Source organism: Nicotiana tabacum, chromosome 7 (genome assembly GCF_000715075.1).
Source record: "Nicotiana tabacum cultivar K326 chromosome 7, ASM71507v2, whole genome shotgun sequence".
NCBI classification, from domain to species: domain Eukaryota; kingdom Viridiplantae; phylum Streptophyta; class Magnoliopsida; order Solanales; family Solanaceae; genus Nicotiana; species Nicotiana tabacum.
Window position 1 is genome coordinate 111,189,815 of NC_134086.1, and position 15,192 is coordinate 111,205,006.

At 37.8% G+C, this 15,192-nt stretch overlaps 1 protein-coding gene and 1 non-coding gene across 2 annotated transcripts; one reads left to right on the forward strand and one right to left on the reverse strand.

The window, feature by feature from the left end:
• Positions 1-1,498: 1,498 nt before the first annotated feature.
• Positions 1,499-1,570, forward strand: TRNAE-UUC (transfer RNA glutamic acid (anticodon UUC)). Its single transcript has one exon. It is a non-coding gene; the product is annotated as a tRNA-Glu (tRNA).
• A 539-nt stretch (positions 1,571-2,109) lies between these two features.
• On the reverse strand, positions 2,110-14,909 carry LOC107831848 (uncharacterized). The gene is made up of 6 exons (XM_075217495.1): positions 14,615-14,909; positions 13,212-13,662; positions 11,694-12,004; positions 11,556-11,612; positions 3,387-3,820; positions 2,110-2,617 (listed from the first exon to the last, which is right to left on the reverse strand). The coding sequence occupies exons 2-6, from the start codon at positions 13,598-13,600 to the stop codon at positions 2,360-2,362; spliced, it is 1,449 nt and encodes a 482-aa protein (XP_075073596.1). The 5' UTR covers positions 13,601-13,662; positions 14,615-14,909; the 3' UTR covers positions 2,110-2,359.
• Between the last annotated feature and the right edge of the window lie 283 nt (positions 14,910-15,192).

Consider the following 15,192-nt stretch of genomic DNA (forward strand, 5'->3'; position numbering starts at 1 on the left):
AGAAGGATGACAAGAAATGAACAAGCTGGTGTTAAGCAACATACCAATGAAGAATTAAGCTGCATGTAGTATATGATCTGAGCATTTTCTCAAAGAGAAATTTGTAGAGCTAGTTTGGCACTCTGGCCCCCTCCTCATTGAAAGATATGGATGGAGGTGGACAGAATGCCAAAATGGCTCTACTGAGACAAAAACCCTAAAAATGAATTGAATTTATAAACTAGCAGAAAAGACTTATATACACTTCATGATGTGGATGCTTAAGTTACTAATATATGGGGGGTTCATAAATTCATTATGGCCTTTGATTTTTACGAGTGACTATATACAGCTATATATATGAGCTCAAATCAATGGGTCCAACTAAATTTATTACTATATATATGGAGATAAAGTTGGGTGCATGAGCGAGCATGGTGTTAGTACGACTTAGTGGAGGGTAAAAGGGAAAGGTAACGACTTAGTTCTTTCCTTCAGTCTTGTACAATGTGGACACACTTGCCCTTGCATATCTGTACAAGAAAAGAGACTTAGCTTTAATTTGTTTGACTATATATGATGATTCTGATAGCTGTAACTATGATTTGGTTTTTGACTTTTGCAGCAATAAAGGAGAGTGCAAAATGGGGCTGCCATTGTCTCCCATTTACTAGGTAATCACCATTGTCAACTCACATCAATTCTACCCCTTTTTACATTTCAATCTTTCATGCTCCCCACCCCCAAAACCCAATCAGCCTTTTGCTCCATAAATTGTTAATGGGCATTGTAGTATAAATTTTTTTTACAATCAACTCATTTATAAGGTAATTATTGTTATATTTAATAATATTATTTGGTAATCTATAGTAAATGATAAGTAACATATTATAACATTAATGATATAAAAAATTTATTATATTATCATTGTACATGACTTAAGACCTTTATAAATGGCAGATAAAGAGTTGCAATGATAAGATTTGGGAAGAAATTAAAAGACGGATGAAAATGTATTTATATGTTTTTACATGACACCTTTTTGGTTATTTAGCTACTTTTATTTCTAAATTACATGTGTACCTTTTTGTTGCATGACATGTTTTCAGCTGTCAAATTGTGTTCATGCCAAAACATGGATAAGAAAAAGAAAAAGGAAAGTTATCTCAATTCATAAACCTTTATAAAACATATAGTAGTAAAGTATTTCTCTAATGCATGTATAAGTGTGTACTTAATATGCATATTGTAACAAGTTTACATTTTTCATAGAGTGAATCTTGACTAGCATGAGTCCTTAATTTGAATTCACATGCAATCTTTTGAAGTTATTCACATTTCACACTGCCTCCAAAAGTGATCATTTTACGTTGTTTTTTTTTTTTTCTTTCAGAAGGTGAAAAATTATCTTTCTCATATTTACGTATTTGACAATCTTTTTAGTCAATGTACCAGCTAATAAAATGAAGTCATGGTTCATTGATATAATAAATATTCTGCATTTATATTTGACAACATCTCCGTTATCGTCCAGCGGTTAGGATATCTGGCTTTCACCCAGGAGACCCGGGTTCGATTCCCGGTAACGGAATTTAGTTTTTGGTTCCATTTCTATTCAAATATATTCAGATTACTGGAGGAAATGTTATAAAGATTAGGTTGCATCTACAATTTTCTCCTCTGCTTCAGTTACTGATACCTTTTTGGACACACATAAGCAGTCGCACGAAGCCAATAGAAAATTCATTGAGTCATATCATTCTATCATAGCTATTAACTATGGAATTAATAAAACTTCGATTAGAGTATTATTTTTCAAAATACTTGAGATGACATGTTTCTAACCTTACACCACACTTGCAATAATTCGATACGGTCACCCCCAAATTTTCAACATGGACTTTAAAAAGGCATTCCAGGGATTAATATTCTGCAAAAATTACGATCAATTTTTCCTCATTTCGAGAATTACAACCACCAATTCACATTCTGCCCATCCTAATTAGTTCCATTATTTATTAAAATTTCTGATAATATTTATGCTCAATAGAACAAGAAACTAGCATGGACCTCCAATTACAACCAGTGGATAAGGGGGCAATTGGTGTGTTGATATAGAAAGACAAGAAATAAGCAAATCAAACTCAATCCTGCTGTTTCTTGAGGCATTTGACTACGTTATTTACCTGAAAAATGTAACTTCAGATTGAGGAATAGTTATCGTTGTTTTGGTGCATTTACAGGACAGTTGAGATTCAAGTCGAATTTACATGTTCGTTTTATGTCCAAAGAGAAGTGACGATTTGAAATCAACTTCAATCACCTTCTACTAGATCACTCAATCAGATATATACTGCAATCACGAAAGCTAAGCTGAAGATCAGTAATTCCTTCTACCAGCTCTCCGTCGAGCCTTCTTCTTCTTGCTCTTAGGGGCAGTAAGCCTGGAAATAGAACGAATTTTTGGAGCTGGTTGATCATCCAGGGCAAGATCTGGATCTGGGGGACTGGTTGGGACAGTACCCTTCTGCACTGTCTCTAAAACCTGAGGCTTTTCCACAGAATGAATCTTGAATTCCTCAAAATTAGTCATCTCTTCCTTCATTCTTTGATAGTAGATTAGAACACCATCTTCAGGCTGGCACGTGTCAAAGATGATTTAATGAATTCGAGACATATTACAAGCATCAATTCAGCAATTGAGTAGCAAAGAAGATTTAGCTCTTCATCATACAATATGAAGAATATTCATGACTAGCCAAAAAATGCAAGCTAGAAGACAATTGCTTGGCCTCATCAAAGCCTTTTCCTCTAAGACCACTATAATTATCGATAATGCTTAGTTAGAAGAGATTTTTCAGTATCCAAAAGCACAGTGAGCTGAGGACCAAATAGCCAACAGCCAATGCCAAAGTAAACCATAGACAACTAAGGAAGAAGAAAAGAAGAAAGCGCAGAAATCAAATCACGAGGTTATAGTGTCCGTAGAAATCTAAAGTACAAGCTTTCTGCTAGTTGGAATAGTGGGTAGGAACAGCTGTATCTCCTTCACTTCAGGTAAAATAGACATCTACTTCCAAAGCCACCAAACTTTTCCAAGGCGATTAGTATTGAGTTTGACTGCTTTCACGATAGAAGGAACTATTTAACCACCAACTATTACGATCAGAAATTTATTAATTAACCAAGTAAAAGCAGGAAGTAACAAAGACAGCGAGAGAGATCACTCAGAAAAATGGAACATAAAATGAAATCTACAGGAAAAAACACATCCCATCATTTCACCTACCTAATTTGAAAACCACGAGATTAGAAGGGTTAATGATCTATGATGAATGATAAGGCCCATACACAGTACCCAAGAACAACATTAAATGAAGCATAGTGAATCATGTTGAAGTACTTACATTGGCGTTTGTATCCAAAAGAAAGGAACGGTCTTTGCTTTCATTCATATCAGAGATGTTCACCGCTTTTCCACGGCTTGAAGCTGCACTGACAGGCACAGTCATATTATACTCAGATATCAGCTGTGATACAACATCACAAGATTCTACTGGCATTTTGACCCGATTGTCCGGAAGAGAGGCAGAACTTCGAGCTGAGCTGGCCAAAGCATTACATGGTAGAAGTGATTTCAAGTCATCAGTGCTTGAGAGCACTCCAGCGTTCTCACTTGTTACCTTGTCAAGTCTAGTTTTAAGCTGGATAACTTGTGACTGAAGAACCCCAATGTTACGGAGTATTTTCTCCAAGGAAGTATCACCATCGGCAGGCCGTTGGTGCAAGTCATCTTGAATCTCAAACTCATCATCAGCATTGTTCTTGTCAGAGCAGATGGCTACAGAATTAAGAAGTGAAATGATTAAATGCACAGAACAACTAGAAGAAAACCAGCACGAGAGATTAAGCACATACAACAGATGGAATTTTGTATAGGATCACATTTACGAAAGAAAACTGTTATATACTAGACCAACTTCAAAGATGAGATGAATATACACAGTTGGCGGTCAGAATGAATCAAATAATCAACCATACCTCAATCTAAACTAACTGGGTCGGCAGTCGGCTATATCAATTCTTTGCATCCATTTCATTGTATTTAGGCCCATTTATAACAGAAATTTCACTTATTCCTACTAAAATATACAAGTTTTTAAGGACACCAAAAATACTCTTAACAAACACAACATAATGCAACGTGTAAGTGTGTAACACCAACTACCACTAAATCACAACTAAGCAATATCGCCTACATAATCCCTTTGCTTCCATTGTAATGTCCTTAACAAAGTCGTATCAATTTCAAGAGATTGCAAGTCTTTTAAAGGGTTTGTTGGTAATTAAAACTTTCAACTATTTTCAAATTACTTATTTTACAAGGTAAAAGTTTATTAAAAAGGTACCAAGATGGTACAAAAAGATACAAAGAGCATCCCAACATCACCTACAGTCCCTCCTAACAAATCCAGAAAATCCATAAACTGGTGCAGAATTACTTTCAAATTATTCCAACATTTCTTCATATTTTCTTTTGTAGTTTTGGGCTGATCTGGGCTGTGATCCGGATGAGGGTCGAAAAGCCTTGGCCTGGTCCCAGCCAGATATGTTTGCCAGGACAGCCAAGGCCCAATTTATAGAAGTGCTGGTTCGGGGCTCATTTTTATGGGCCAGTTGGCGAGTTTCCTTGCTCTCTTAAGTGTTTTACCACTGTTCCATCTTTTGACGGACTCTCTAGCTAGTTCAGTCAATTAACACAATATAATCCACAATTAGCAAGCACCATCGTATTTCATCCTTGTTGGTTCGCTCATTCTGGCTAGGGTATACAATAACAGCTTAGGGCAGATTCCTAGACCCACGAATCTAGAAAACTCCTCTATATCTCCTCAAATTGAGTTCTCATACTCGTGACCAATTTCTCTGACATATGCTCGATCGCATTTACATATTTGACATAAATCCCTTTCTTACCAAGCCAAGTCCTTGGCACTTTTTTATATGCTTTCTCTAGGTTAATGACTATGGGAAATTCGTCTTACCCTTAATTTTCTGAACAAAATATTGCATATGGTAGATTTATCAATCATAATTTCAATCTAGTTCTCTATTACCCTTGTGATGTCTCTAGTTTATACTCTTACTAACAGTTTCGCCGTACATAAGTTCTAGGGAAGTGCAAAAGAAAATGCACTGAAGTTGAAGGGGCTCTTCATTCCACTATATTTCTTTAATTTCCTATATAAAGAAGATCAAAAACTCATCGATCTCTTCACATTAGGGTCTTCTCTTACTTTCATAGATACCACGATAGATTGCATAATTAAAAGAAAGAAAATTGGAATGAGGGTAATCATTCTCCACTAATTTTCCATTTTTCCATTTAATATAACATTGGATAGCTTGATTGCAGTGCTAGTCCAACTTCTCTAAGGCACTTCCAACCTCAATATGAATTCTATTTCGACCACATGCTTTTCTAATACTCATTCTCTCGGTATTTCTTTACTTCTATAGAACTAATTTTATCAGTGTTGTTTGTCTATCACAAAACGTACCAACATCTGTAAAGTTATCCTCGTAATTACGTCAAGCAATCAATTGAAATAACATCTCCATCTTATTTGATGCCGCCCTCCCTTTTCAAAACTTGTTAAGAAATTATTTCTAATACACCCATTTCATGGATCTGGCTCTGATACCATGAGAAGAAGTGGACCTTAAGCTTAACTCAAACCCAAAAATTAGCTCATGAGGTGACCATATAAGGAGACCAAGTAACCCATCACCCACCAATGTGGGAACTCAAATTCCCTTGAGACTGAAGGCCTAAAACTACGCCTTTTTTATGTCCTATGTGAGAGAGTTATACCCAATTTGGTCTTTTATCTACATCAACCTAATAATTGTAACTAATTTTACTCCAACAAGCAGATTCTTCATATGCATGCACATATGTGTCACCTCAAGTGTCGTCGACCATACGTATGCCACTCCTTTAAAACTCACTCTTTTTTCACTATCTTTAGTTCTTGGTGCTTTGTTGTCCTTCGTTTTAGGAATCTTAGCTAAGTATGAGTTTTATTCCTCCACCAACCCAGTCCTCTATAACCTAACTAAATGACTAAGCGTAGTTCCAAGCAATCTTGTACCATCAATGAAAGAACTAATTAATTTAAACTGCACAATGGAAGCAAAATAGGACATGTAGCATTTTGGCGGAATTAGAGGCCACAAGATTCAGGATCAACTTCATCAACTGTTAGCGGAAACGTAAAAGAAAGAACACAAGATTTAACGTGGTTCGGATCAAAATAATCCTACGTCCACCAGAGAACAATTGCCCTTTTTAATATTAACAAAGGAAGGGGAAATTTCCCAATTACACTTAAGAGAAGTTCTCTCTTAACTCTCTACTCACTACAATGTATTGTATTATTTTGGGATAATTTCTACAAGTGAAGGAGTGCATCTATTTATAGAGGTAAAGACCTCCTCTTGATGTCATTGGTGACATCAAACTACCTCCTCTTGATGTCATGGGTGACATCAAAGGAGGAAGCTTCCTCCTAGCATCCACACCAACTCTTTCCACCAACTCTTCCAATTGGCATGCCATTGTTGACTAAACATAAACCAACATTTTCAGCATGCCATTGTTGACTAAACATAAACCAACATTTTCAATCTCCACCTTGGTTTGCGTTTCGAGCGTGTGAACAACTCTGGCCAAAACTTCTAAGCTTACTGGGCAACCCCGTTGTAAGAAACAAGAAGAATCAAACCATTGTTGAACATACCACCTCCACCTAGCAAATGTTCTCTTCGGAGTTGCATCAGTTGATGCACACCCCCGCCAAGTCCTTGCAGTGTGCAAACTTAGCGAGCAGGACTATCTTGGTCAACATGTCAGCAGCATTATCGTCTGTGATAACCTTCACGACCTTGATAGTTCCCTCATCAATAACATCTCGAATAAAATGAAATCTGACATCAATGTGTTTAGTGCGCTCATGAAATCTCTGATTTTTCATTAGATGAATAGCACTCTGACTATCACATCTAAGAGTTGATTCCAGCTGAACCAAACTCAATTCCGCTACTAAACTTTTCAACCAGATAGCTTCCTTTACCGCCTCCGCTGCTGCCATGTATTCTGCTTCTGTCGTAGACAAAGCGACAATCGACTGCAAAGTCGACTTCCAACTGACGGCACTGCCAACGAGGGTAAAGATGTATCCAGTTGTGGACCTTCTTCTGTCAATATCTCCTGCATAGTCAGAATCCACATAACCGAGAATTGAAATACCTGTACCACTTTTTCGAAAGGTAAGACCAACACCAGAAGCTCCTTTGAGATATCTCAATATCCACTTGACAGCTTCCCAATGCCTCTTTCCTGGGTTGGACATGTATCTACTTACCACACTTACAGATTGAGCAATATCTGGACGTGTGCATACCATAGCATACATAATACTACCAACTGCACTGGCATAAGGAATCTTTGACATATGCTCCACCTCATCCTCAGACTGAGGCATTTGTGACTCTGAAAGTTTAAAATGAGGAGTTAATGGTGTACTTACAGGCTTGCACGTTTGCATATTGAATCTCTCGAGAACCCTTTCAATATACCTCTTCTGAGAAAGATGTACAACATCGTCTTCTCTTGAAATCTCCATACCAAGGATTTTCTTTGCAGCTCCTAAATCCTTCATGTCAAATTCCTTACTCAATAGTTTCTTCAAAGCATTTATCTCTGTAATGTTGTTAGCAGCAATAAGCATATCATCAACATACAACAGTAAATAAATCATTGAGTTACCAGACATCTTCTTGTGATACACACAACTATCAAATGCACTCCTTGAGAATTCATGTGTAGTCATGAATGCATCAAACCTCTTGTACCACTGTCTAGGGGATTGCTTCAAACCATACAAAGACTTCTTTAGTTGGCATACGTGATCTTCTTTTCCCTCAGCTAGGAAACCTTCAGGTTGATCCATATAGATTGTCTCTTCTAGATCACCGTGTAAGAAAGCAGTTTTGACATCAAGCTGTTGAAGCTCCAAGTCAAATTGTGCAACCAATGCTAGTAGCACGCGAATTGAGCTATGCTTCACGACCGGAGAGAAAATCTCATTGTAGTCAATTCCCTCCTTTTGGCTGAAACCTTTTGCAACCAATCTCGCCTTGAACCTAGCATCTTCCACTTCAGGAATTCCCTCTTTCTTTCGGTAGACCCACTTGCATCCAACTGTCCTCTTCCCCTTTTGTCTTTTCACTAAGACCCATGTCTGATTCTTGTGAAGAGACTCCATCTCTTCAGTCATGGCTAACCGCCATTGTGCGGCATCCTTGCAAGAAGTTGCTTCAATATACGAGAGGGATCCAGATCTTTAATCTCTTCTTGTGCAGCTACGAACGCATATGCAATCAAGTTTGCTTGATTTATAAGGCGTTCCGGTTCTCGTGTCTGCCTCTTCTCCCTCCCCTTCGCAATTGTGTATGGTTCATTGACAGCAAGTTCTTCAACGCCTACATCTTCTGACTCATCTTTAACCTGAGTCTCTTGATCCTTTTCCTTGGCAAGCTCCACCGGAAGCTCCACCTGCTCGTTGTTCTTGTTTCCTGAAAACTCCACGGAAACTTTACGGGGATCAAGTATAGAGGATTCATCGAAGGTGACATCTCTACTAACTATAAATTTGAGTAAAGACAAACACCAAAGTTTGTACCCTTTTACTCCATCCACATACCCTACGAATATGGCCTTCTTAGCCCTTGGTTCAAGCTTTCCTTCATTAACGTGATAATAAGCTGGACACCCAAATACTCGTAAGTATGAATAGTTAGAGGGTTCACCTGACCATACCTCATTCGGAGTCTTAAAGTCAATTGTCGATGCTGGAGATCGATTGACAATATGAGCAGCAGTGTGAACTGCTTCAGCCCAAAATACTTTGGACATTTTGGCTTGTAGGAGCATACAACGAGCCTTTTCAAGAAGAGTTCTGTTCATTCTCTCGGCAACTCCATTCTGTTGTGGGGTATGCCTGACAGTCCTATGTCTTGAGATCCCATGAACCTTGCAGAATTCATTAAACTCTTCATTGCAAAACTCCAAGCCATTGTCTGTGCGAAGATACTTGATTTTCCGCTCCATTTGATTTTCAATCAAAATCTTCCACTCTTTAAATGCTTCAAAAGCATCACTTTTTGCCTTCAAAAAATACACTCAAACCTTTCGTGAGAAATCATCAATAAAAATGAGAAGATACCTCTTTCCGCCCTTCGATGGAAGTTTAGAAAGACCCCATAAATCTGAATGGATGTAGTCTAGCACTCCTCTTGTCTTGTGTTTGCCAGTGCTGAAGCTGACCTTCTTCTGCTTCCCTAGAACGCAATGCTCACAGAAGTCAAGCGTGCTGATCTTCTCACCTAAAGTTTACGATTGCTCAACATCTCCAGTCCACGTGCGCTCATATGACCTAGTCTCATGTGCCATAGTCTTGCCTTGTCATCATTAGATAACTGCACTGTAGATGCATTTGCAGAGCCAACAATGGTGCTTCCGGCCAATGTGTAAAAGCCGTTCTCCAGCTTGCCTTTCAGCATGACTAAAGAACCTTTAGTCACCTTCATAGTTCCTGCTTCGCTCATGTACCTGTAGCCTTGTTCATCCAGAGTACCCAAGGAGATCAAATTCTTCTTCAGATCAGGAACATGACGGACTTGTGTAATAGTCCTCACGATTCCATCATGGCAGCGAACCCGAACTGAGCCAATGCCAACTATTGCACAAGTTGCATTATTGCCCATTACTACGGTTCCTCCACTTTTCTCGTAGCTGCTAAACCAGTCTTTTCGGAACGTCATATGCAGAGTACAAGCAGAGTCTAACACCCATTTGTTTTCATAACTACTATTATTATTACACGATGTTGTTAGTACATAATCATTATCAAAATTATGTACCTGTTCAACTGTAGATGCACTCGCCTTTTCCTTGGACTTTGACATTGGGCAATCTCGTTCAAAGTGCCCCTTCTTGCCACAACCCCAACACTCTGTATTCTTCTTGTTCACACGAGACTTTGATCTGTGCTTTGATTTGGTCTTTCCCTGTTGGCTAGTCCGGCCTCTTACAAAGAGGCCACTTGCCTGGTCATCTCTATCTCCTTCAATGTGCCTCCGCACATCACTAGAGTTAAGTGCCTGCCGCACTTGCTCAAGCTTGATAGGCTCCTTGCTATACATCATTGAATTCTCAATATCACGATATCCTGAAGTCAATGAAAATAGCAAAGCAGATGCAAGCGTCTCCTCCTCCCTTTTAATTCCTGCAATCTGTAAGTCCATGACAAGTTTATTAAACGCATCTAAATGATCTTGTAACGAAGTACCTGACCCCATCTTAAATGTGTGAAGACGCCGTTGTAACAACATTCTTGTTGTCACTGATCGGTCTTGGTATAGCCCTTCTAGCTTTTCCCACAACTGTTTGGTCGTCTCTTCGGTACCCGTACTCACTTCACAAAGCACGTTAGGTGCAAGGGATAGTTGGATTGCACTCAATGCATCCCCTTCAATCTTCTCCTTGTCGGGAGCTGATATATCCGTAGGATACTTTCCGTCAATAGCATGGATTGAACCTTCCCTCCGCAGTAACGCCATCATCTGGATCTTCCAGATATTGAAGTTGTTGCGTCCATTGAATCTATCAATTTCAAACTTCATGGAACTCATATTTGTTTGTTCTTTCTCCTTGGATCGTTAAAGAATCATGTCGCTCTGATACCAATTGTTAGCGGAAACGTAAAAGAAAGAACACAAGATTTAACGTGGTTCGGATCAAAATAATCCTACGTCCACCAGAGAACAATTGCCCTTTTTAATATTAACAAAGGAAGGGGAGATTTCCCAATTACACTTAAGAGAATTTCTCTCTTAACTCTCTACTCACTACAATGTATTGTATTATTTTGGGATGATTTCTACAAGTGAAGGAGTGCATCTATTTATAGAGGTAAAGACCTCCTCTTGATGTCATTGGTGACATCAAACTACCTCCTCTTGATGTCATGGGTGACATCAAAGGAGGAAGCTTCCTCCTAACATCCACACCAACTCTTTCCACCAACTCTTCCAATTGGCATGTCATTGTTGACTAAACATAAACCAACATTTTCAGCATGCCATTGTTGACTAAACATAAACCAACATTTTCATCAACAAATCTCAGAAACTCAAAAAGGAAAAGTACAAAGTGAACTTGAAACCTACAATCTTTAACATCTGTGTGCAACATTGAAGATACTTGTACTCAAGAGACAATTATAAATTCTTAACCAAACAGCACATGTCTCACAAGAGGTCCAATTCATACACATCCAAACATAACCTCTGTTGTGTGTGCAATTGCCATTAATATTGGTGAGCAAGAGACATGAATAGGAACAATGTATCCATTGCTATTTTGATGTTATCAAAAAAAAATTCCACCAAGAAGCAACACAAAACAACAGCAATTGCAACTCAAGATTAAGAAAAGTATGCATCCTTACCTATTTTTCCCAGCTCATTGTCCGGAAAAGAACCATCAGCAATTGAGTTTCTCTTTTCTGCAATTCACAAATATAAATTCATGACTTGCAATTGAAAGTAAGAATATCAGGCTAAAGGACAACAAATGAAAATATTACCAAAGAAAGAAAACAAGGGATGATGAGACATATAAGCTGCTATATCCAGTGTGTCTTCAGTTCTTCTTCTCTTCTTTCTCTTCACAACCTTATCTCTTAAACTATTACAAGAAAATGGAAGTGACTTCGAACCTAAACCTTCCAATTCAACACTTCCCAGCTGAAGTTGCATCTGACACTTGATATCCCCCATTTGTTTCTCATATTTTCGAGCTCGAGACTGAAGCATATGGAGTTTCAGTTCAATCAACTTGCATCGCTGCCTAAGAGGTTGTACAAAGTCTCTCCAGTGAGGGGTCACCTTTTTCCTCCTAAAGGACAATAACAAGGTAAATGTTAAGGTTTTTACAGATATTCTCTTACTCTGGAAAGGGACAAAACACCACAAAAAGAACTACAGCACCCCTCAACGAATGTTGAATCTGACACATGAACCTTGACACAAGTCAACGATGAGACAACTAGTTAGTTCTGACTGTGAACAAGAACCTCAAAAGTCAGTTCATGGCAGACTTAGTTGAACAACTGCCCTAGGAGGGTACCCTTGGGGTTGAAAATCTGAGTAACGAAACCAAGGTTCAAATCTTAGTAGAGGTGACACTAAGTGAATTCTATCTATATGCCGAAACCTTGGTGAAGGTAGTATATAATAGGTGAATTAGTTGAGGTGCGCACAACCTGGCCCGACCACTACCGTTATCCAAAAAAGAAAAAGAGCTTGGTTTAACAACTAAACCATGCATAGATAATTCTTCAGACAAACCCATTCATTTAATGTAACAAGAAAATTGACTTTAATAGATGTGCCGGCGCATGTTCACTGGCATGATTGTGCCACCAGAGCACATTTTAACAGTAACCACTCACTCTCCATCCACTCATCAATTTCCAGAGTTTATTTCTCTCCTCTATGTAACTTTTGCAAACTCCAGCTTTTGTTAAGAGTTATAGAATAGATAAAATGGCAATCACCATCTTTCTCTATTTGGAAGGTATTACTTTTTATTGATTTATCATTCACATGTCAGCCAATACTCTAACTCTTTCTCTCAACCTAATTAAATGCCCAAACAATCAGTGACAAACAAGTAAACCCACCACAAACCCAGAATAGCTCTTACTAGGCATGATGGCAATGTTCTCGATTAGCTCATTTTATCACAAATAAGGCCATTAAGGTCTAAAAGTACCAGCCATAATATCCTAAAGAAAATACTCATGAAATCATCTTTAGGCTCAATTAATATCATGCAACGGAAAATAAAGATGAGCAACTTTTTGTACATGATTGCGCAAAGTTAAAAATGCTAGTATGAGTTTACCCACTGACAAAATGTCAAGAAAGAGAGCTTGAGTTCTGCAATCAGTTTCCTTTTCTGATGAATGAAGCAATGGATTCTAATGTTTATTCACATATGAATCATCAAATTCAAGGCACCAGAAAACAAAATGCAGCCTATAGAGAAAAAAAAAATAGGGATATCCAAGAAATAAGGATCTTGGAGAAGTAATACATACGTCATCCTAAATATGTCACCAAATCCACTAAATGCTAGTCGCGATGTAGCGTCACCGTTGTATTCTGATGTACACTCGGCATCACTCATAGTTGTGCAGCAATTCTCTGCTTCAGAAGAAATACTCTCAAAAGAACTTGAACTCTCTGTCAATTCTTCCTTGTCTGATTCCACTAGCACATTATTAGTTGGTCTTGTACATTCTGTAATATCAATTTCATCATCCTCACTGCCATGGACTCCCTTTACTTGTTCAACCAATGAGGTACAGTGTTCATAGTTGCTTACATGACTAGCTTCAAGTTCTTTAGAATCAGTTCCGTTCTCCTTCTTTGCAGAAGCCTCCAAAATCATGTCTGCGTTTTGCTTGTTCTCTAATTCAGGTCCCATTTTGCAATATCTTGATATTCAACTCATCTCAGCACAATGAGAGAGAACACTATGCAAATAACCTGCCACAGAAGCAGAAATTGCTCATGAGAAACTCCAAGACAAGATATACAAGATTTCCTTTCTTTTGTAGTATATCCAATTTGCAGGGTTAACCCTTTATTATTTCCAAAAGATAATGAAGCAAAAAGAAGATAATATATCTGGGCATTGCCAAAACCGGGAGAACCAATGATTGCTTCAGGTTTTCAAATGGCATTTACTGGAAGAAAATATCAATATGTTACCCTAGAATGAAAACTCATCTTTTTCTCATTAAATAAAAATATATCTGCTAATTGTTATAGTTTTGACTGATCAGTGACCAGTGCTTTGGACCTAGAGGCTAGAATACCGTGCTTTCCCAAATAAATTAGGTGAATAACGTTACATTCCTCTTGTATTTTGCCTTCATTCGTCTTCTTTCTTTTTCTCCCCTAACAAATTTAATTCTTTTTCTCCCAGCAGATTGTCCGTCTACCACCTTAGTTTTTTTTAAGAAAAAAAAAATCTCTACACAGAATCAAAAAAAAAACCGAGAGATTCAACACTAATCAACAGTTCCCAGTACAATTCTGACTAAATATAGCTCCATACCCAAGCATTCAAAGAAAGCCAGGATCTTTGAATTAAAAACCGAGTCTTAGATTTCTCCTTTTCCCCCTTTTCAATCTATTACTATCAACACGTTTTTCTTCAATATTTATGGAAAATCAGAAACTTTTTTTTTGTTGTTAATTTTGAAATTCAATTATTTACCAGCAGTAATTTCGAATTAAATTAGAATACTCCTAAGTCCTAAAACATAATAGTAGAGCTTTAAAAAACACAAAACCCAAAGATAATTAAACGAGACGCAGACCCTTCTTGAACCCATCAGAAAACCAAATTCAAGAAAGTAATATCAAAAAACCGAAACTTCAAGACCCAATTCCAAAATTCTATAAAAAGGTGAAGAGAAGTAATCATACATACCTCTGTGGAAGATACAGAAGAAGTTCCCAAGATCCTTTGCAGCTGCGATTATCAAAAGAAACAGTTTAATTGGAAAGTTTTCAACAGACTCTGTCCTGATTTTTCGTCTTCGCCGAGGGAGTGAAAGTGCCCTGGGGGTGGGTGGGGGTGAGGGGGGGGGGGTGCGTACTGTACGAGGTGGATGGGATACTGACAGAGAGACGTGTTTCAGTATCTGTCGAATGCTTGGGGAAGAAGCACAAGCTGATTTCCTTTACAGGAAACAAATCTTTTACGGAGTACTACCTTTTTAATTTGGCATTCTTCCTTCGGCTTAAATTTATAGCGCTTTTGAAAGCGAATACACAAATTTTGTATTTTTTATTTGAACACTTTAATTTGACAAAATGAGTAATAATAAATATATTTGACCGTTGACCATGCTTATATGAAAGTACTACAGCTGATATAGCTAAATTGTGTGCAAATCATGTTCCTAAGACGCGTGAATAGTATTATTTTTACTTAAAAAAATTAGAATTAGAATAAAATATAAATAAAAAAGAAAAAGAAAATATTAAGTGATGTTATCATATGAG

What these genes read in the sequence shown, in the direction of transcription:
- LOC107831848 (XM_075217495.1), bottom strand. Translation starts at nt 13,600, where the DNA reads ATGGGACCTGAATTAGAGAACAAGCAAAACGCAGACATGATTTTGGAG. An exon ending in TCCCTTGTTTTCTTTCTTTG is followed by an intron (nt 11,613 to 11,693) that starts GTAATATTTTCA and finishes TGTGAATTGCAG; the next exon opens with AAAAGAGAAACTCAATTGCT. An exon ending in TTTTGGATACAAACGCCAAT is followed by an intron (nt 2,618 to 3,386) that starts GTAAGTACTTCA and finishes GACACGTGCCAG; the next exon opens with CCTGAAGATGGTGTTCTAAT.